Here is a 22,419-nt window from a genome sequence, read left to right on the forward strand (position 1 = left end):
AAAACTATCAAAATAGAATGGTAAGATCTGATGGTGTTCAACCTCGGTCATTCAAGAGATTTTCCTTTCATACAGTAATGCTAATAAAATACTTCGAAGATTCTCACAACATATACAGAAAAACTTGCCCATCCTATTTGCCTGGCAGAAAATGGAAATTACTAGGACAATAAGGAATTGAAAATCAGTATCACTGAAGGATGCACTAGCTGGTCCTTTTGATGGTGATATATATGAATCATAAATACTTCGGAGGACAAACTGATAACAAAGTATATTTCTGATACACTTTTGATCACTTTTTTCACTTTGAGGTAAGTAATAACACACGTCACATCAGCATACTTGCAATCCCTGGTGATGCGCAAGTCTGAAAAAATCATTACCCTGACTATGTCAAACACACATACATGGGTCAGGCCAACATACACGTGGCCAACGTCAGACCAGGTCAACGTACACGTGGATTATTTACGGAAATTTCAACACTTTTCAATCAACCACTGATCCAAATGAATACAAAATTTGGTCTTGGTATATATGCAATTTTTAAGGCACATTTTCTGAAAACAGAAAAAAATTATAATAAAAGCACATTTAATCTCTCGACTCAAAAAATGTTCATGATTCACTGGGCATTCCAAATGCCATCATAAATCACTTGGTCAAGAGATGTGTCATTTTAAATATAACTGAATATTGGACGGATTACAAGCCTTCAATCTTCCTTTTCCTGAGTACACCAACAGCTGGAGAAACAGAAAGAGCTACAAATCATCAATAGGGATCAATTCTGTTTCCTCTGTTCCTAACACACCAAGTTTCTCCAAATCACACGTCAGCAAGGGCTTGCAACATACAGGCCTCTGCTTCACATTCCAGATTCAGCTATCCCCTCATCGTCTGTAAATTCAAATAAATTAATTAGCTAAAAAATTAACTGATCATTAAAAATAAATATATTTAGAATAGTTGAACGAAGAATTTAGAAAGTAAATTGTTTAGGTAAAAATGAATTTCCCCAACATGTTTTCCATGAAATACAAGTTTAAAAATATTACTTTTGAGAAATAGAGAGAATTCAAACCTTGCTAAACTTTTTCATTCAAATTTATACAAATTGGAAATATGTAGTATTTTTCAAAATATTTTTATGAAAGTTAAGTTCCAACTTATAATAAATACCAACTTTGCTTAAATCCACAGAATCAATTAATGCTATGCAAATAGTGGCCACTCAGCTGGGAAACCTGCAAAGTCAGGGAATTTTATTGTATCGGAAATTCATGGAACGTCAAGGAAAATTACAAAAAAAACCTAGAAAAGTTAAAAAAGTTACATTTAGTGTCTAAGTTAAATGGTGATTATTGCTTTTCCTTTGACGAATACAAGTATTTTACATGAACAACCCATTCCCAATGATATAGCCTTCTTAGATAAGTCTTCGAGTAGGCTCATCTTTCTAATGTAAATGCTTGTACCCACCGTGATGATTTGTTTTTGAGGAATACAGAATCTATCTAATTAAAATTTTGTGGATTTTCACTTAGTTTGTATTTACTATTTCTCTTGTATATTTCTCTATGTATATTTTTCTTGTAAAACTTGCTAAAGCCCTGAAACTATTGACATAACAACTTCCAACAATTTCCACCTGAAGAAAATCTATGGCAGCTAATTTTCATGTCAAACATTACTTGAATAATTTTGGTTTTTAATTTGCAAATTAACAGTACCATTATGTTCATCATTTACAAGTTATGGACCATGAATCGATCACTTCTCTACAGTATCTAGAGCGTATTAAAATAAAATATTGCATAAACAGTGCAGGTAAAAGCAATGATGCCAAAGAATGAGCTTAGTCCAACTGCGTTGAATATCAACACACGCAAATGTTTCACAAAAAGTTTATAATTATATTTCACTCCAAATATTATACTATAAACAACCACAAAAAATAAGCGAGGACAATGAGGAATGAATAAGCATGCATCACAACATCACTTCAAACAAACAAAATACAAGCAATAACATTCACTCAAGCAATATCACTCATTCATTTGAAATGAATTGAGATTGAGGAGATATGATGCACACACATTTAATAAATATACTACACAAATAATGCAGGTGAAACATGCAACAGAGGTTTTTCAAACACAGCTCACGCAGGAAAAAATTACTCAAATTTTTTTTCCTTTCTCATTATTTGAAGAAATAAATACTTCTCAAAACAACTCAAGCCGTCTAGATTCCGAAATAATGTACAGAGAAAATTGAGAAGAAAACAGAGTAAAACTTGCTTTAACTACGGAACTACAACAAGAAAAGAATGTAATTCTTGATGATACAAATAATGATGTTGCAACGTCCTTGAAATGGGAATAGAATGGAATCCAAGCCATAATTATGAAAACAAAATGAAAAAAAAAACTGACTAGAAGAACAACTACACAACTTTTCCAAAAGGAAGCCTCAGTAATGAATCAGTAGCAATGCAATAAGAAGCAGATCATTCCTATAAAAATATCCAGTGACTAATAATAAGGGAATCATAAAAATTGGGATCTAATCAGTGGGTTGGACAAAACATTTTTCCAGAAAGTTTAGCACACAAGAATTTATTAGTCATCATAAGAGCAGGGTTCTGCTCAAAATATTCCATAAAATTGGAAATTTAATAAAATAGCATTTGATTTTAATTTGCCATTTATCTGTTAAGAAAGTTGAAAATATATTGACATTGGATTGGCATTGATTGATATTGGATTTGGCAATAGGTTTTTCATTGATTGTTTGAATTGGTTGCAGCAAATTAGTATACACATACATAACTATGTATATATACAGGTATACAAAGAGAGAATTACTAATAATTGGAGTTGTTACAGATTGCCAACATAAGATAAAAACACATTTCCTTGGAGGAGATGATTATCTTTCCCACAAATTAATTGATTCGATTGGAAAATTCATGAACAATGGCAGAATACCACATCACATGCTTAACACACTGGATATTTTCACCGACATAAGACTTTCTACAAACTGACAGGTGAGGCCGAGGCGTAAATATAAGAGACAGTAACTATGCAATGGACATGCAGCATGAATGAAAAGGAGCAACAGATCAGGCATGATGAACAACATAACAAATTACGTCACAATGTTGTTTTTTTTACCAGAAAAACAGATTTAGTGCAGTTGAGCACCCATCATCTCTCCTTCTCCCCAAGAGCAGAGTCTATGGACGTGTCCACACTTGAGTTCTTGCCTACAGTTAAACATCCACCAAGGAGAAGGGAACCATTGTTTATTTGCAGTGCAAAGGTGAAAAAATTAACATTCTACCTAAATTTAAAAACTATAAGAATGAACTTTAAAGACTCCACAATCAGCATTACAGTTAGTTTCAAAAAGTACAATCTTGAAACCAAAATTATCACTTTCAGGGGAACACTGAAAAATTGAAGGATGTGATCAGCTAGGAATCAACTTGTTCCTGAGGAGGAAAGAGAGAATGCTAACGTTGATAACTTGAATTCCAAAATGACACTTTATCACAATTTTCTCTCCATAAAGAAATATATCTTCCGGCTAAATTAAGAATTTGCAGTTATAAAAATGATTGAGCTGTGAATCTGCAAAATTATTTCCATGAATGCCCCTCCCACTGCCCTTTTCCCTAATGCTCCCACTTTCCATTCAATTACCTTGTGGTACAGAAACCCTTTTAAGAACTGGATGAGTCCATTTTTGTAAATGGCTGCAAATAAATATTTTTTTTGTTTTGTGAAAATTGGTGAAGCCCTCTCTCACCCATCTCACATTATATAATTATTTACACCCGTAACACCTTTTGTTGGAAGTTTCCATCTGTGGAAAGTGTACCCTCTGTAGAAAATTCGGCCTCTGGAATTAGTTATGTCTAAATAACTAGAATAATTTTGGCTTTAAATTTCAAAATTAAGAGTACGATTATGCCCATAATTTACAAGTTATGGACCATGAATCAATCTCTTCTCTACAGTAAATAGAGCATGTAAAAATTAAATATTATACCAAAAATATAAAATAATATTTAATAAGTGTTATAGGAAATGAAATTTTATGACAGTAGTTTTTTTTTGCTCAAGCTTCCGATGGGCCTTAAATTTAGAGATATTATAATGATAGAATGGAAAATATATGTAATGTCTTGGATGTATGCAACCTGTGATACAAAAAATACCACGATACAATGGCTCAAGATTTTCCACACTAAAGCTATGCACTACATAGATGCCACAAAAATTTTCCACCAATTTAAGTCATCAAATAAAGACTCTTCTTGCACTAAATTTAAGCCAACAAAATGACAATATATTCCAAGAGACGTATATATTTTGGACTGCAAAAGAGTTCAACGATTCGGAAAAAATAAAATTGTAAGGGCCCTCTAGGAGATAGCATTATTTTCCAAAAATAGTGGGTATCCTCCCTCAGCAAAAGTGTTGTTTTTGTTGTCTATTTTCCCTTCTTTAAATTACTATTGCAGATTCACAATTTAAACATACTACGGTGATACTCTTCTAAAGGAAAACAGAGAACTCTGGTCACTATACGGACAAGTTATGTTCTTTGAAACTCAGATAAAGCTTAGCATTGCACTTCCTTCAACTCTACCAAAAATCCCCAATTCACCATAAGGTTAAAGCACACACATGATTAAAGCAAAACTATAAGATAAGTAACATCAATGTATTAATGAGAGCTGCAATGAAGATCCTGACTCTTTTTTTATTTTAGCATGAATTCAATGCTATGAAGAGACTATAATTAGTTTTGCATGAATGGTGCACACTAAAAAATAAGCTGATGAAGAACCAATGAAACCAGGTACAACTATCACTACCTTTACACAAGGAAAGAGGCAAATTAAGGGGGAAAGGGTGGCCTCCCCCTTAGTGAACATGAAAAGATTGTAGTTTTAACAGTGGCTCTCCAATGTAAGTTTTTATTTCACAGGCTTATCAAACAATAAAAAAAAATGATGTTTATTGAAATAAATACTACTGATTTTACACAATTATAAAATTTATTAAGACCTATAGGTTTCAATGTTACTACATCATCTTCAGGGTACAAATGGTGTTTAGTGCATTCAATTTATACATGTACTTGCAAGTACAATTTATTTCAATACGGAAAAATTCCACTCCATCGCACATGAACCTTCCCATTTTATTTGAAATGCTAGCATGGTAGTTCAAGCAAAACAATATCTCAAAGTGAATGTTAAGTGCAGAATAGTCTTCATCAATATTTTTTTAACAGCATATAGATAAAATGCACTACACTTTGAAGATGTTGTAGTTACCTGGCCATTGAACCCTTGTTCAAAATAAATTTTATAATTATGGAAAATTGATAGTATTTATTTCAATATAGAAAAATTCCACTCCATCAATTTTGAGTCTTTGGATTTTAATTAGTTAAATGCCTAAAAACCACTATCCTTTGCATACCAGATCTCAAGAGGCATATTTCCTATGCAGTTCTGCATACCACCAAAGTGCCATGATAAATAATGAACTGCACCCCTTAGCCCCGAAAAAATGACCTTAATCTGCCCCTGCACAAGAGCTAACCCCTATGAAAAAATTGTATAAACCTGTATAAAATTTGTATACATTCTTATACAATTGTCATGACAATGTATAAGAATGCATACAAATTTTATACAGGTTTATATAATATTTTCATTGGGGAAGATTCACAATCTTGTTTCAGTTATATATATGGGCTAACTTCAACAAAGCCATCTCCATTTCACCAAAAGAATCACCTCCACTATCCAGCACCATTTTCTACAATTTATGTCATTGTACGCATAAAGAGGTGCAATAACAAATACCACTTTCCATTTTGCACATTGAGAGGTTAAAATTCCGACCTAAAAACAGATTTTTTTTTCTTATGCATTTGGCCATCATTCCAGCTCCATACCACCTTTATGTCCAATATTTAGTTAATGAGTATTACATATTTTTTCACCTTCTATTGACTAATATTGCTTCACAAGTCAAAGCAGAATTATTGATGACTCTACACCTTTTAGATTTCCATCTCATACAGTGTTTCCAGTGAACTTACTCTTAAGTACATTAAAGTTCACTATGCTTAATTGGCAACCTTTGTTATAAATACATGATGCCCCCCCTCTGATTCATCAGTAACTACATATGTGTAGTAAGCTGTGTTTATGGTGCCCGCAGGCAGTGGCATTGGTTCATTAAAAATTAGTTCGTAGAATGAATTCTAAAAATATGCAATTGTAATTTAAGCATTCCTAATTAAGATTCCTTGTGATCGGCATTGAATTAATGAAATTGATGGGCTACAATCCGATAGATTCAGCACTAACCGGTGAAACCATCATTGCCAAGTTCAGGGTGAAGATGCAGTGAGTGATAGAAAGGTAAGAAAGTGGATAAGCCAAATGAAAGAATTTCCATGATGAGACTTGTAGTGGTAGGCCTTCCATTTTCAATTATTAACACATTAGGAGAGTTATTGACTAGAAAAATCATGAAAACAAACATACATGATATCAGCAACACATTTTGATCAGTGGCATAGCAAGGGGTGTGACCGGGGGGGTCTGCCCTCCCCCAAAATATAAAAGCACACTTACTCTGAATCACAAAAGAAAAGCAAATATTTAAAAATTATGAATTTACAAAAGATTTCGTTGAAAAGTGAAGTTTTTTTGATTGTAAACAGCGTTAAAATCAGTTTAAGACCCTCTACTTAGTACCGTTTTTCAAAAATTTCCCCCCGCCTATGGAACCCCCCGAACAAAATCTTGGCTACCCCAATGATTCTGATAGTTAAAATTGTGGATTTGATTTTTTTTCTTCAATGGAAATGAAATAATAAAATAGCTATAATAATATGTTAATTTTCACTCCTTTTTGTATTTGGATAGGATGATTTTCCGGTGCTTTGATGAAAAAAATGAAATTTCAATAGTTCCAAACATATGAATTTTAGCAGTCACAATTTTTTGGGTGCCCAGCACGCAATATATGAGCGTGAGTCACACGGGAAATTTTGGAGACATGCAGATAACATATATGAGTGGGCTGTATACTTGGGAATTTACAGTAAACAAAGAATGATAACAAGCAAATGCAGGAAAAGGCTGAGCATTACGAGTCCTCAAAAGGAGCAGAGAGAATAGAAGTCTTCTGAGAATCCATAGAAGAAGATGGGGACACAATTGACCAAATCATGAGACATAATATTCTGGTGAAGATGATTGTCAGAGAGCAAGTAGATGGAGGTGACAGCTAAGGAAAAACTTGCATGAGATGGACAAGTGATTGTGGATGTAAAAGAAAGGAATTATTCACACAAGCATGAAATGACTGGCTAATTTGATAACTGAGAGAAGAGCTGTGTGAAACCAACACATATGCTAGGATTATATTAACCAGTGAAAACCCTTTTAATAGGCTTCTTGAGTTGGTTGGGGTAATATAGCAAATGATAAGCTGTCAAGGTAAGCTTTCAAGAATAAAATTGATGACTTCTGGATTAATTTAGCGTAAATTCTGTACATGTTGAAAGGACAATTAAAACTTTGTACTTTCCACAGTAATTGATTTAAATAGCACAATGCATATGTACCATCACACTATGGCATACTCATAATTATACCACAGTGCAGTGCACATGATTATGCCAAAGCCTGGTTAAATGCATTGTGCGATTCAAATAAATTTCTGTGGAAAATATATAGTTTTGTCCTTTAAATACGAAGTATTAAGGAGTTACAGGAATAATAAACTCGTATTTTTTTCGGTAGCAGGAGCTCTCTACCTCATAAAAGCTGCATCACATAATAGGCTTTGGGAAATAATTATGATGATAGGAGGAAAATATATTTCGAGCAATAAAAAATTCACAATGGTATAGTCGGACAGCTTGAGCTGTTCCAATATTTTACTTATCAAAGGAAAGGAAAAAAAATCAATATTTTGAATATGCACTTTTCATAAACATAACTGATCAATGAGAATTCGATTGTTGGTAATCAGAAAGCAAACCACTACAACTTACTCCACCTCATCACATCCCATGTATATATGCCCTAATCTTAAAGTTACAGAGATATATGTTTTATGAAGCCCACACCAAGAAAAATTCATTTAAGAGTGCAGAAATGGCAAATTAATGCATACAAACTAGTATTGAACAACTGTAAGAGCAACCATAATTCCATAGCAGAGAATTAAATAAGCAATTGATTAAATAGAGTTAAAATTGTTAGCTATGCCAATTTCTTTCAAAAACCACCACAAACAAGAAATTATATGTGAGATATTATTTCATAACTAACTGTAGTAATCAATGAATTATCTATTCACTAAATTTGATGAGATAAGGGAAATGAGTTGAACAGGACAGCTTCAATTTTATTGAAACTGGTGGTCAGGGGAAGACCAACAGCAAGAAGTGACCAAAAAAATGACCAACAGGAGTAGAAATTTTGATCTAAATTACTAATAACTTCCATAAGCACTTCTATGAAATGAAATTTTTACTTTATATAAAATTGAATACTACTTGAAGAGTAGCTACATGAATGATTTTCATATGAGATGCATTATCCAAAAAGTACAACTTACCACCATTAAAAATTTATGGGTGTGTGAGAAATGAACATATCTGTCTCTTTGACATTATTGGCGGGCCATTAAAATTTGGCAATTTTGCTTTTTTCGTGGCTTGAAAATAAGATATTTTCCAGAGGTTCTATTTCTTTCAATGCTAAATTTGCAAAACATATTTATCGTTATCTTTTTAGGCATTTATATGTAATCTCCAAATTTCAAGAGGTGGAGTCAACCCTTCTGGAGAAGTATTTAGAGGTTAGCAACAGAATGGAAAGGAAATTATGGAGCATAAGGATATGTATAACTAAATATTTGCTAATTTGGAACATTGAGCATCATAAAAATCTAAAAAATCACGGGAGCAATAAAGTGAGTCAAAATTAGAGATGAAACTTAGGATAGCTCTCCATTAACTCTTAATGCTAAAATTTCGAGACTTAAATTTCAATTTTCATCACTCTTGTAGGGGTGGGGATTAATGTATATTTTTTTCAGACCATCAAGTGCATATTCTGGTAATTTCTGAAACAGTAGTATAGTCGCTACAGCTTTAATCTGTAACGGAGGACCAAACGTAAATTGAATTATTTCCAGATGAGGAATCAGCTAACATAGCATCTGCACATGTAAATGTTGCCATTTCAATAAATTTATTTCATATACAACTGATATAAAATTACGTGATTTATGATTAAGAGTGCAAGTGGAAATAAAGTCTATAAAATTTGAAATTTTATAAAGTGTGAGCAAAATCAGCGGATATTGTACGTCGAGTCCATCAGAAATCAAATGCATTGTAAAGCAGTGGTCTACTCTATTACTGTTCTTGACCAGGAGTTCCAACAACTTACTCTACAAGTAAAGGAAATTCAAGATTACTGTTGTATAGATATTTTACACTATCAATAAAGTAGTTCCACATAAAATTTTTCGATGAATCCATGATAAATAGGTATACTTTTTGATTAGATCTTTCAATAGAGCAACAAAATTAATTTACCTAGAGGAAAAACACAGATATTTACCCGTGAAAGCATCTATTACTTTTAGTAAGACACTTATTATTATATGCGAGCACAAGGGAATAAATGTATCTTAAAATATTAGTTAATTGGATTATAATGAAATCTACATGCCTTCAAAGGCTTCATTGTCATGCATCTCACGAGGGATAAGCTGCTGGGCAGGAGGGATGTCATTTTCCTTTCCTTCAAGCACAGCCAACAGGCACTGATGAATGCAGATATACTGCTGCTCCGTCTGCACCATCCAGACTCTTTCCCTCCTCATGGCATGCACCATGCCAAATATGTCGACCACCTGGTCACCACGCTTCACCTGCTGAAGCAACCTATCCAGGGCTATGAATGTCCCTGATCGGCCCACACCAGCGCTGTAAAACAATAGGACATTTTTTGTCACTAAAAATATGTGGCAACTCGCAAGCATAAGGATTTAGCACTGGGGGTCAAAAAAATGAATTTATGTTGCAACTTATAGATGAACGTGGATACGTTCACAAATGAAGAAATATAAATTCTATGCACAATGTATCTAAATATACCTTTCTCGTTCCTTTACTCCTCTTCCTGTACATGTAGTGAGAAAGAACTTTACAATTATAATTGAGCTATCAATAAAATATCAAGTGGATATCACAATCATACTTGCATAACCCATTAATTTTAACAAATTATACATTTGCATTGCAATGGGCCGATATATCGGCTCGAGCATAGATCAGATTTAAAGTAAAAATAATTTGATACATTTTATTTTATCCCTCATCCAATGTATCAAAACATTATAACCAACAAATAATTCCTTTGCAGTAAAATTTTACCTTGATATCTAATATAAAAACTTTACATTGTACTTGTTCCTAAAGAGCTACAAATTTATGTAGGCCCTTTTTGCTAATTGCATGATTGATGCAATTTTCTGAGCTGAAACAACGAAATTTTGGTGGTTCTTAGAGGGTTAAGCAACAAAGAAATTTAGTTTGAAGACAATATAAAACCTATGGTCTCTTATATTAATAATGACAATTATTATTAACCTGCAGTGAACCACAATTGGTCTCTGATCTGGAGGTACTCTTTCTCGGAATGCTCGGACAAAGCGAACCAGAGTTTGAGGTGGATCAGGCACCCCAAAGTCCGGCCACGTTGTGAAGTGAAAATGACGAATCATTCTTGACTGGTCGCCCTGAAAATTAGAATGGCAATATTAAAATTGATGTTTGTTCACAACTTCTGAGACATTCATGTTTCTTACACTAAAAGCATCTAAATGAATAAAATTCAGACTTTTACCCTGCACATCCTGAATTCAGATATATTCCAGTCAGGATACAGGGACTCATTCAAAAGTGTTAATTGGATATCCCCATAAAACACTGGCTGGGTGTCATATGGCCAATATCGGTCGCACTTCTCTCTCCCCTTCTCTATGCAGCGTGTCAACATGACTACTGCCCTTGAGTTTGACTCCCAGCAGGCTCTCCAGAAGTCATCACGGGTCGAGTGAAGAGGGCCTTGGGTCACCACGAACTCCCGAGGTGAGTTAAAGCCCTTGAAAGACACACAGACTCCATTATTTAGGGAGAAATTCATGGCAAGAACAGAAATAAATCTTAAAGATACATCTATCAGAAATATAATTAAAACACTTCCCCATTGACAGACTAAGACCAAAAATGGCAATTCTATAAAAGAATGCAGCACATAGATGGGAAAGATATGGTGTGATTAAAGATAAAATCTTCCGATTTTAGTTATTCTATCATAATTAAAAAAAAATGCAAAAGTTATGAATCACCAAGTGAGCAATTGATAGTAAAACTGAATCCATCGAATCAGTTATATGTACTCTTTTCTTCTTTCATGATTAAAATCTTACATGCTGACACTAGACTTAGAGACTCACCGGTACGTAATTGGCATTGATGTAATCTGAACCATCTTCATCATCCACAGGCTGCAGTTTGAATCGAGAATGATCATAAGGAAGAATGTTGGTAAATCTATTTTTGGGACGATTAACCGGGAGATCGGCAGCAGTACAAGCCTGCTCCCTCCCCACATGTTTCAACTCTTCAAACTCCTCTGAGAAGCGGAAATCAGAGTCAGCAGACATCACTCTATAATGCTCAGCAAAGTCTTTCAGCTTTATGGGGCGACTGGAACAGAGATATTGATTATCAACAAATGAATCAAAACAGAATATTAATTTAATTCATTTAATACAGTAGATTCCTTTTAATGGGTCCACCGGTTACTTGGGGCAGCCGCTTAATTTGGGCAGATCTTGAAGAACAGAACCCAATAGAGGAATATCCCAGACTATTCTCCACTTAATTGGAACTGCATGCCGCTTTATTGGGCCATGAGTCGGCGACATAGACTATACTCACGACGAAATTAAAATTTTTTGTTTTTAGAATACTATTTTTTCATATTCTCCTCCTTTGATTTGCTCTTATTTTTCACAAATGTTCCTATTCTTGTCCTATTTTGAAAGCTCTTGTTGTTATACTGTCCGCAAGAGGATAGGACTTTTCTTTAATAGAACTTGGTAAAAGACATTCATTCAGCGTCGCCCGAGGCTGTGAAAAATATTTTTAACTAAATTGTAACTAAAATTTTTAAAAAAATTTAAAAATTATAACAAATTAACTAAACTCCCTGATTTATTAATCAAATTAATAGTTTAATAAACTTATATTGCATTATAAAAATTCTTTAGTCTTCTTTCTATCATTTCAATGTTTGTTTATGCCCATATACAGGATAGTTCGCCTAATTGGGGCAGCCGCTTCATTGGGGCAAAGTGTACAAGTCCCGATACATCCCAATTAACCAGACTCTACTGTACTTTGAAATATTTGATTCCTTATGGTTAAAAACATAACAGGATATGCATTTCAAGCTGGAAAAGAAATAATTTCATTCCATGAATGATAACACATTTATGGAATCCTAGCATAAAAATTTTATGGTTTTCTAAAATATAATTGATATATACCTACCATATTGTCAGCATTTTGGAGCATAATTTAAAGTAATAAAAAAGTCACAAAAATATATTGAAGTAACTATGCCTTCAATTAAATCTGCAGCTACACAACCATGAACAGCCAATGTTGAAATTAGCTAACAAACTGTTGAGGTAGAAAAGTTTTAAGCAACACAGGCACATACCTGGTTTCGATGACACTGTCTGGCAATGAGAGATTGTCATTGCCACCACCCCTGTGGGCCTCGGCTGCTCTTCTCGTTATTGCTTGACTCATTCCCCTTCCTCTGAGCTTAGCCTTCCTCCTCCTCCTTGCAAGTATTATCACAATTACGAATATTATAATGGCAAGAATGGGAATGGTTATACCATAAATCATAGCTGTGTTATCAGGATCTGAAAATGAAATGAAATAACAAGTTTCTTAAGAAAGACCATTAACAAAACAACTTTGAAACATGGCATAAGATGGATATTAAAAGGTAGGCTAATACAGCAATTAACAAGCCCATTAACTTCATGCCACCACTGGACTAACCTGTGGTGATAGGAAAGCTGAAAGCAGTGTCTGTAAATTTATCAGGAGCTGTGAAAGCTCTCACTTTCACTCTGTAAGTAGTTCCAGGTTTAAGAGGTCCATTGCAGTAACCAACATGATTGTTGCAACTCTCTGAGCCTATAGTGAAGTCCTCCAGGGTCGAGTTTTTGAAGGGGTAGTACAGGTCCATGACCTAAAATGATCAATAAAAATAGAACAAACTTATTTATTGTGATATATTTTTTAACCTACGTTGAGCTATTAGCAGTGTAATTCAAAATGTATAAAGTACTATAAAAGTATAAAAAACAAAGCTACCACAGCTGGGTCCAAATATTGTACAAAACCCTATCAAAAACATTCCAATCAGTTCCCAAAATGAAAGTCAGATCCGAAGCTGATATGGAACTTCTGTCTGAAACTTATGACTGAAGGATCAATTCAATAACACGTCTTAACCATGGTAATATAATTTAGAATATTATCTGTAATACCCATTTAGAAGTCACCAACCTGATATGGAGGCCAAACACTATAAGCCTGAACATCTCTCCAGCTAGGCATCTCTAGCCCAGAGGCATTTTTGCTAGTATCTTCAGCAACAATGATTGCATATGCTATCACCTGAAATTTTCAACAAAATCCTTAGATTAGATGTATTACAGCTTATGGATTTTTATTTTTTTAATATCCTTGAATTTGAATATTTATCACTCCCTATAGAAGAGCCCAAAAAATTTAGTTTGGTCATTTAGAGTAAATTTGGTAGAGCTGGAAACTAATTCTATGAATTTTTCTTGGAGTAATGAGACCAGGTAGGGCCATATTACAACTAGACTAATCCTCACAAATAAGAGTGTTCCTCAAATGATCAACTTAAATTGATTACATTAAAATAAAGTCAATTAGGAACTAGATGTGGGAAAAGATTCTCTGAAATTTTCCATATTATGATAACAACGTACATTATTAAATTAAAAAAGAAGATCTTTGTGCTTTCACATTAATATTTATTCACGACCATGGTTTCAACGTTAGACATCATCATCAGGTCTTTTATGTGAAAGCACAAAGTTCTTCTTTTTTAATTTAATCACCTGATGATGACGTCTAACGTTGAAACCATGGTCGTGAATAAATATTAATGTGAAAGCACAAAGTTCTTCTTTTTTCATTTAATTATGAATCGCTTTCACCAAGTTACGCCTCAAGCAATCAATTTTAACAACGTACATGTAAAGACAAAAAAGCAAACCCAAAATTTGGTAAGTTTCAACTGATAAAGATAAAAAACATGGCTGTCATGTTTATACTTACGGCTCCATTTTGCTCTGAAAAATAATTTTTTCGGAAGCGAATTTGAATTGTTGTAGATGTTCTGAATACTTCTGTTGGCACAACTTGACTGTTGGGTACAGGTGGAGCTAAAATTAAAAATACAAATATAGTTAGCCAAACTAAAATTTGTTATGTCACTAAAAAGGGCACCATCCTTAGTTGATACAGAGCCAATATTAACATAAATTTTTACAAGCAAATGAATCATTCATATTATAATTAAAACATAGGAAACAAGTTCCTAGTGAATGTGAGAAGACTATATTCAGGAATTAATAAAGCAATAATGTTAAATGTTTCAAACAACCTCTGATTGGCATTTTCTCTTTCCATACAGCTTCTGGTCCATATCCAATGCGTGTTTCTGCTTGGATTCTGAATATGTACGTTTTCCCAGGAATAAGGCTCTTGATTTCACCTTTGAATTCTGTGGCTTTAAAGTCTCGTACTTGGGTGTGGGTGGAGCCCTAAGAGTCAGATATAAGAGTAATTAAAATAATTTTTAAATAATAAAAAAAACACTCTTATGTGGTGCATGCTAACTAAATCTCATATTCACCATAGAATCAGTGATGTCATTGCAAAATTAGCACTGCCGGTACGCATTTTCCTTAACTTTCTTTAGAGGTGAAATATGTACTTACCTATTACTCCATGTGTTTTTTATTACAAGTCATTATTTAAATTTTCTTACTAAATTTTTTGTTTTGGCTACTAATGTAAAAATTTTAAAAAATTGAGACAACAAAAGTGATAAAAAAGTTATTTGCCTATTATGTATTTTGTTAACCAGAGCCGGAACGGCGTTCCGGCACGTTCCAGCACCATGACACCACTGCATAGAACCCTTTAGAATTAATACATATGGGTATAAAGATATCTATTTGCAAAAATAGTCACTCATCACCCATAAGCATGACAGATCAATCACTATGATGGTCTAAGGGATTAACACATTCAATGCGGGCCCGTTTTTCATGAACGTCGTCAGATACGGCCGATCTAATAAGAAAGAAAAATAGAGAGTGGTTTTCGCGCCATAACTTCCGTTCAAACACTGCTACATATTTTCAAACCGCGAAAACGGTCGAAAGGGGGAAGCTTGCTGAAGGCCATGCACATGATCGGAAGACTCGGAAGTTGATATTAGTGGGGTACGGAGGCGAAGAAAGGCCACCGTCCGACTGGCAGAGAACATCAATTGACGTGCTCCCTATCTCGGCTTGGAAGGGACCTAGTCAATCGATGTGCTCCGCGTTGAATTTGTTAAGGAATGGACAGGAAAGTGGCGGGTATGATAGCGGCGCTAGATATGGCGGGTGACAATAGGAATCTTCTGGTGGAGAGCTGAAGGAGACAGAAGGTTAGGATGAAACAATTACATATTAACCTCTTCCACTTCAATTTATTTTTTGAATACTGCAGTGCTACTATCCTCTATTTATTTTTTCCCACAGTTGTTTTTAAATGGAATGGTAGGTAATGAAATTATATTTTGTAGTTTATAATCAACGTAAAACAGTGAAATAAAAAATGATTATTTTTTCACACTGTAAAGTATAACTACATTGTAAAATACACTGAGAACACAGCTATTGCTACTCATATAATATCATTTTCTTACTTCTAATGCATCACATTTCATAAAATATAAGTTCTTTATGAACACACTGGATTTTTTTAACATATTTAAATTTTCAAAATATTTATACACTAGTTCCCCTGAATAGTGCTAAAGTTATGAAAATCTGATGACGAGCCACACTCGTCATTGTGCAATTTGGCATCGGGAGTTCATGATGAGCTAGACTCGTCATTTCAGTGCAAGGGGAGAAGCGGGGAGGGGATTGCAAGAGAAAAGGGTTTATGGATTGAATGGAAAGGCCTCGCATTATGAACTGAAGGGGAATATGCGGATAGACTGGAATGGTTGGTGAATGACTTCGTGTAAATCTACCCTAACAGGAAGAATGTTTTAAGAAAATAATACATCCACTGATGAATAAATATTAACAGTCAACTCACCATTAGCCATACAAAAGAATGTAAGGCAAGGCTCAGATAATCGACAAAAAGAATTTTCACATGAATTATATTGCAGTACATTAAACATTTTTTTGAATATTCACTCACTACTCTTGTGTTCAGAATATTTTTCAAATTCAATGTCAAAAAAAATAAATAACCCGGGTAATCCACAAACTGGATAATTGGGGGCCAGATAATCAAGAGTTGAATGTATTAAGAGAAAATATAGATATTGAATATGTCCAAAAAGTCCATACCTCAAGCCCATAGGTAATGCTGAACTTTCTGATCACACCATTCTGCTCATTACTAGGTAGAGACCACTCAAAAGTAATTTCACTAGGTTGAATATCTATGGGACTGAACTTTTCAACCTGTAAAGAAAGCAAAACACATAAAATATGCAATAAATCATGATGATTAAGTCATTCTTCAAGGAATAAAGACCAGAGGTATAATAAAAATTGACAAATGCAAGGATAAAAGTTTTCTGACCTTTCCGGGAACGGATTCCCTGGTGGCAAAAGTGGCGGACACAGGCGATGATCTTCGGAGAGCAGACGATTCTGTGCCTGACCGAACAACAACTGTGAATGTGTAATTTCGGTGAGGTTTCAGTCCACTGATTGTGATAGGGGCATGCAGTGTAAGATTCTGATTCAGCATGCCTTCAGTGTTAAGGTACTGAACCTAAAATGCAAATCAAGAAATAAAAATCACATGCAACAGAAAATTAGTCACTAAGTATAAATGGATGAATAATTCTCAGATTGAAACACTAGTAGGAGTGGGTGAGGAGAATTTTAAGAGTCAGTATTTTGCTGCCTTTATTCCTTGGTCCTTTGTGATCCCACATATAATACCAGGTTCTCAGGCATTTAATGATTCCTACTATTCATCCGATCAGAGTACAAGACTGGCTGTTTTGATAGAGCTTTTTCATCACCTTTTTTACCCTTCATCCTCATTTGTAGATGATTATAGCCCAAACATTACAAGATGGATTTGCCCATTATAATGTTTTGACTCGACTAACTGTCAATTCTGCTGGAATTCAGTTGATAAGAGGGGGAAGAAAGGTTGAGATTTCAGTTAAAGCAAAGTAATGAAAATAAGTTGTAATTATCAAAATTAAGGGATTGAAAAAATAACTGTCCACTTAAAACAAAAAATGGCAGAGCACACAAACAGGATTAAAGGGACGAATGACAAAAAATGATGAATGGTAACGAGTGGTTGGCTTACGTATCCTGAAGCTCAAAGCATTCAGGAGGCTAGTTGCTGCTGGACAGGTGAGGGTGCTATCAAACTACCTGCAATGGCAAGATCTCTAAGCAAAAATCCTATGCTGGTGCCACCCTTCTAAGAAATTTTCTGGGTCATATGATTTTTTCTGGCGGGCCAGTAATAGTTATTAATGATTTCATTACATGGGAGAAGGGCCCCAGTCAAAAGTCACCAGGGTCTTATAGGTTCTGTAAACACCCCTAAATGAGTGGCCCGTGGGTTATTCCACCCTGGGCCATCCTGTTTGTCGCAACAAGTCACCCAAAGTCTCATAAGGATAATTTAACCTGAGCTGCTCTCTTGGTCACATCAGGGTTCATAAGTAATTGACAAAACTTGGACAATATCATCAAAAAGCCTAGTCTAAACACTCAGTCCATGAAGAACTGGCATGCACTGGCAATCACAAAAGTTGAATACACAAATGACCTGATATCATGGCCTTTATAATAAAGGATAAAAGCCACCATCATATCAACTCTCAAAATCCTCACCCAGCTACCATCCTGAGAAGAATTCATACCTTTCATTTATCAGGAAAGCAGAAAATCCTTCACTACACACACCTTAGATGGTTAACTTGTCGCCAAAGGCTATTTAAAAAAGCAAACTACTTTCATTGACACTGCAACGGGATGAGACTGATTTTTAAATAATGAGGATGAAAAATTTAACTATGTATAAGAAGATTATTTTATTTCTACTTTAAGGACAAACCTAAGATAAATATTTACAAATGTACAAGAAAAGGGTGGGGGTACATCTAAATTGAAAGGTAACTGTTTATAGTGATGAGCATGATAGTTAGACTAGATTTTACATCAGAAAACAAAAACAAAAAGGTACACATTTAAATTATGGCGTGATTTCGCATTATACTTGATTACCCAAGAGTGTTAGGTGAAAATTCATATGATAATCGAGGTGCAAGAGATATTGGAGAGGTACCTTTGACTAAACCTTTTTATCAGAACAAAATCCCTCTTGAAAATGATTTTTTCAAGGATTCACCTATTACTTCACCATAAAGGAGCCCACATTTCTGTTCCTCTATATGTAAAACTATCATCTCTAGAAACATATACAAACACAGAAACAATTTTAAAAATTAACTCTGAGGCATACCACTAGTCCAAGAGAAAAAAATCATACCTCGTAGGTATTGTATTCTCCTCTAGGTGTATCCCAGGCCAATGTTATTTCAGTATCCGTTACACGGGTTGCATTAATCATAGTGATTGATTCAGGATCTGAAGAAAATAGAGAAAGATTACAGTTAATGTATCCATGAGGAATGGATACTCTGTCATGCCCATGGTCCAATAATTTTTTTATACAAGGTGGCATGAGAATTTTACTCACAAAGTCGGTCCTGCCTCAGAAGAGGCAAGCTTTCAACTCCATCCGATACAGTCCAGCACGTTATGTTGTAGAGGCGTCCAGGTATTAGACCAGAGAAAGTCACTTTACGATCCGTGTCATTAGCTAACTTCTCCTTAATGGACACACTTGGATCAGAGAGTGAGAAGCGGTACAGGTCAAAATGCGATGTGGAAGAAGGGGTCGGAGTGTAGCGTAAGGTTAGAGAGTCAGTGTCCGTATGATCATACACCACAGTCACCTCAGACTGGATCAAAGGCACTGCGATAGAAAAAAACCGATAGAATCAGTCTACAAAATTAAAACATAATCATCATATGAAAATTGGCTAAGGCATTAAAAGAAGAAAAGATTTCTTAGGGTGCAGATCTATAAATAAAATATGTACTTCATTTTGACAATGTTTTTGAACATGAGAAGATCTTAATCAGCATGCTCACTTTGAAATACTTAAAAATGTATTTAATCCTTTTTTTCATATGCATATAATTCTGTTTTCATGAGATCACTCATACTGATTGTCCGCTTCTTTTTCAATTTCATTATAATGTATCAAAACCCCAAGGAATAACAGGAGTTCATAAAGTTGGTAAAATGAAATATTTTATTCTGGTAATTAATTATAATGAGGTCTAGAAGACTTAACCATAAATTAAACCATGGAACATACAAGGTCCAAACCTTAAGTATGATACTTACAAGACCTGGCCTCCAATATGGTGGTGTTACTCCTCAGGCTGTACGAGGATGTGAAGATCCCAAAAGAATACTTGACCCCCGGCATGAGATCCCCAACAATGGCTCTGACTTTCACGTGAGACCCATCAGATGATCCCGCATCGCCACTGATATTACGGCTTCCTCCACCACCCACAACCTCTTCACTCACACGCGCTAGGCTTCCCTCTTCACTGTCCGCTTCGCTTTCCTTCCTCACCAATGGTTCTAATGGTAACCATGTAAGCGTATAGTAGTCTATTCGCCCCTCTGGACGGATCCACTCCAAGGTAATATTTGAAGAATCCACATATGGTTTAATGTTGGTCACAGGGTTGGGATCTGGAAGATAAGTAAGCTACATAAAATGCTGAACATCAACTCAAACAATATCAATTCAAGGACCCGTTTTCTACTAACAAAAGATTTTACATATTTTTGGGTTTATATATTAATCAAGCCAAAATGATTCAGTACAATTGACATATGGAAATGACATTGAATCAACATACATACATATAGTTTGTAGAAAACCATAAGTTATTCCATGATTCTCTATTTAAACAAAATATTTTTGGCTGGTTATTTTAAGAGGCAAAAAAATGAAAAAAAAAAAAGTCTTTGAGTTCAACTCGGTGGAATAAGATTTCAATAGTTGACCATATAAACTTATACTACTTACAGTAGTGGCATGGTAACAGCCACCAAAGGAAAGCAAAAACCACATTATCATTTGGATCTATTAACGGGCCCCTAAAAATTATGGGCATTCGTCTAGCATATAATAAAAAGAATTCCCATGATTTAAAATTAAAATCATTCTGGATGGTCACCTAAAAGCCTCCTTGACTGCAATGAAGTGTGGTAACAACATAATGCACATGTAGTCTGAGTTACATACCCAAAATGGCAGAATAATCAACTGAATCCCAGAGTAGCAGGGGATTTTAAAATCATGAAAATTCTTTTTACTCCATGTTTCTAGCTTGACCGTCCTTTATTTACTATCAGAGGTCTGAAGAAAAATGTATCTTTTACTGTACCTTAGAAGCCATGGCACACAATCTGCACCCTTAAAAAAGGATTTAACGTGGCATTCTCTACCTGATGGACAGAGAAGATGCAAGATGGTCTACCTCATACCCCTACTATGAGAACATGATACGGATACCGACTATGCCGTATGTTAGATCGATCATAGTAATCGCAATCTAATCGTGACATCATTCTGGGAGCCGACAAAGGGAATTCAACGGTAATCATCAACAGAAAGGATTACCAGGCCAAGATAAAGTCACTGTTGGAGGATCCGACATAAGAAAAATTGAAGAAGGGCCTGACTGCCAAAATTGAACGGGAAGTAAGGGATCTCATTAAGCACTCTTCAATCCCTGACGAAGACCAATTTCATCTTTTGCCTTCGTCTGCCAGACCTTCTGGTCTCTACGGGCTGCTGAAGATTCACTAAGAAGGAGCACCACTCCGTCCTATCGTCAGCTGCATAGGGTCGCCAACCTATGCATTAGCACGCTATCTTGCCGACCACCTCCAACCCTTCATCGAACAGACGGGATCCTGCGTGAAGAATTTGAAAGAATTCATCGAAGTTTTGAAACAAACGAGAATCTCTGACAATGACATCCTCAGTTTCGACGTTGTTTCTCTTTTCACAAAGGTTCCCATGAAGGAGTCTGTAGACATCAAAAGGCTCACTAAATTCAGACTTCCGACGGATTTTCCAAAACTGGCTGATTTCTTGTTGAATTAAAACTTTTGGGCTATGTCGCCGCGTCAGATTTTGGGTGGCCCCAACGTTTCCCGACCGATGCTGGTCGCTTTCTCAAGGGAATCTGAAGAGGTGGGATTTAAAATTGGTATATATAGGTATACGTGTCAGGTACACGACCTATATACGTGTCCTGACACGTATACCTATATATACCAATTTTAAATCCCACCTCTTCAGATTCCCTTGAGAAAGCGACCAGCATCGGTCGGGAAACGTTGGGGCCACCCAAAATCTGACGCGGCGACATAGCCCAAAAGTTTTAATTCAACATGACGAGCACCCGCGAAAGTTTTAACGAAGAATGGCTGATTTCTGTCTGAGGAGCACCTACTTTCTGTGGGATGGAGAATTTTACCAGCAAAAGGATGGAGCAGCTATAGGGAGCCCCCTCTCACCCATTGTGGCTAACCTAAACATGGAACATTTTGAAGAAGACGTCTTGGCCTCCAGCAAACTAGGACCATCTTGTTGGATTAGATATGTCGACGATACATTCGTTATATGGCCACATGGAAAAGAGATGCTAAAAGATTTCGCCGGTCATCTCAACAGCATCCATCCATCCATCCAATTCACCATGGAGATAGAGATGAATGGAGAATCGCCTTTTTTTAGACGCACTGGTGCAGAGAGGCATCAACGTATCCCTGAGACACGCT

At 35.3% G+C, this 22,419-nt stretch overlaps 1 protein-coding gene across 2 annotated transcripts in view; it reads right to left on the reverse strand.

Annotated features, from left to right (window-relative positions):
* Positions 1 to 259: 259 nt before the first annotated feature.
* The window catches only part of LOC124162078 (tyrosine-protein phosphatase 10D), a 283,105-nt gene continuing 260,945 nt past the window's right edge, over positions 260 to 22,419 (reverse strand). Inside the window, exons 15-30 of one of the 2 annotated variants that reach the window (XM_046538437.1) lie at positions 19,954 to 20,313; positions 19,237 to 19,515; positions 19,027 to 19,124; positions 17,083 to 17,277; positions 16,845 to 16,961; positions 14,867 to 15,026; positions 14,539 to 14,645; positions 13,735 to 13,845; positions 13,222 to 13,414; positions 12,869 to 13,079; positions 11,595 to 11,847; positions 10,982 to 11,239; positions 10,726 to 10,874; positions 9,803 to 10,059; positions 3,186 to 3,277; positions 260 to 903 (exon numbers count right to left, since the gene is read on the reverse strand). In XM_046538437.1, coding sequence (XP_046394393.1) covers positions 3,219 to 3,277; positions 9,803 to 10,059; positions 10,726 to 10,874; positions 10,982 to 11,239; positions 11,595 to 11,847; positions 12,869 to 13,079; positions 13,222 to 13,414; positions 13,735 to 13,845; positions 14,539 to 14,645; positions 14,867 to 15,026; positions 16,845 to 16,961; positions 17,083 to 17,277; positions 19,027 to 19,124; positions 19,237 to 19,515; positions 19,954 to 20,313 — 2,807 coding nt within the window. In that variant the 3' untranslated portion in view covers positions 260 to 903; positions 3,186 to 3,218. The remainder of the gene's footprint in view (positions 904 to 3,185; positions 3,278 to 9,802; positions 10,060 to 10,725; positions 10,875 to 10,981; positions 11,240 to 11,594; positions 11,848 to 12,868; positions 13,080 to 13,221; positions 13,415 to 13,734; positions 13,846 to 14,538; positions 14,646 to 14,866; positions 15,027 to 16,844; positions 16,962 to 17,082; positions 17,278 to 19,026; positions 19,125 to 19,236; positions 19,516 to 19,953; positions 20,314 to 22,419) is intronic. The other variant, XM_046538438.1, reaches the window with a different exon arrangement.

The sequence above is a fragment of the Ischnura elegans genome, chromosome 7 (genome assembly GCF_921293095.1).
Source record: "Ischnura elegans chromosome 7, ioIscEleg1.1, whole genome shotgun sequence".
Taxonomy (NCBI): Eukaryota; Metazoa; Arthropoda; class Insecta; order Odonata; family Coenagrionidae; genus Ischnura; species Ischnura elegans.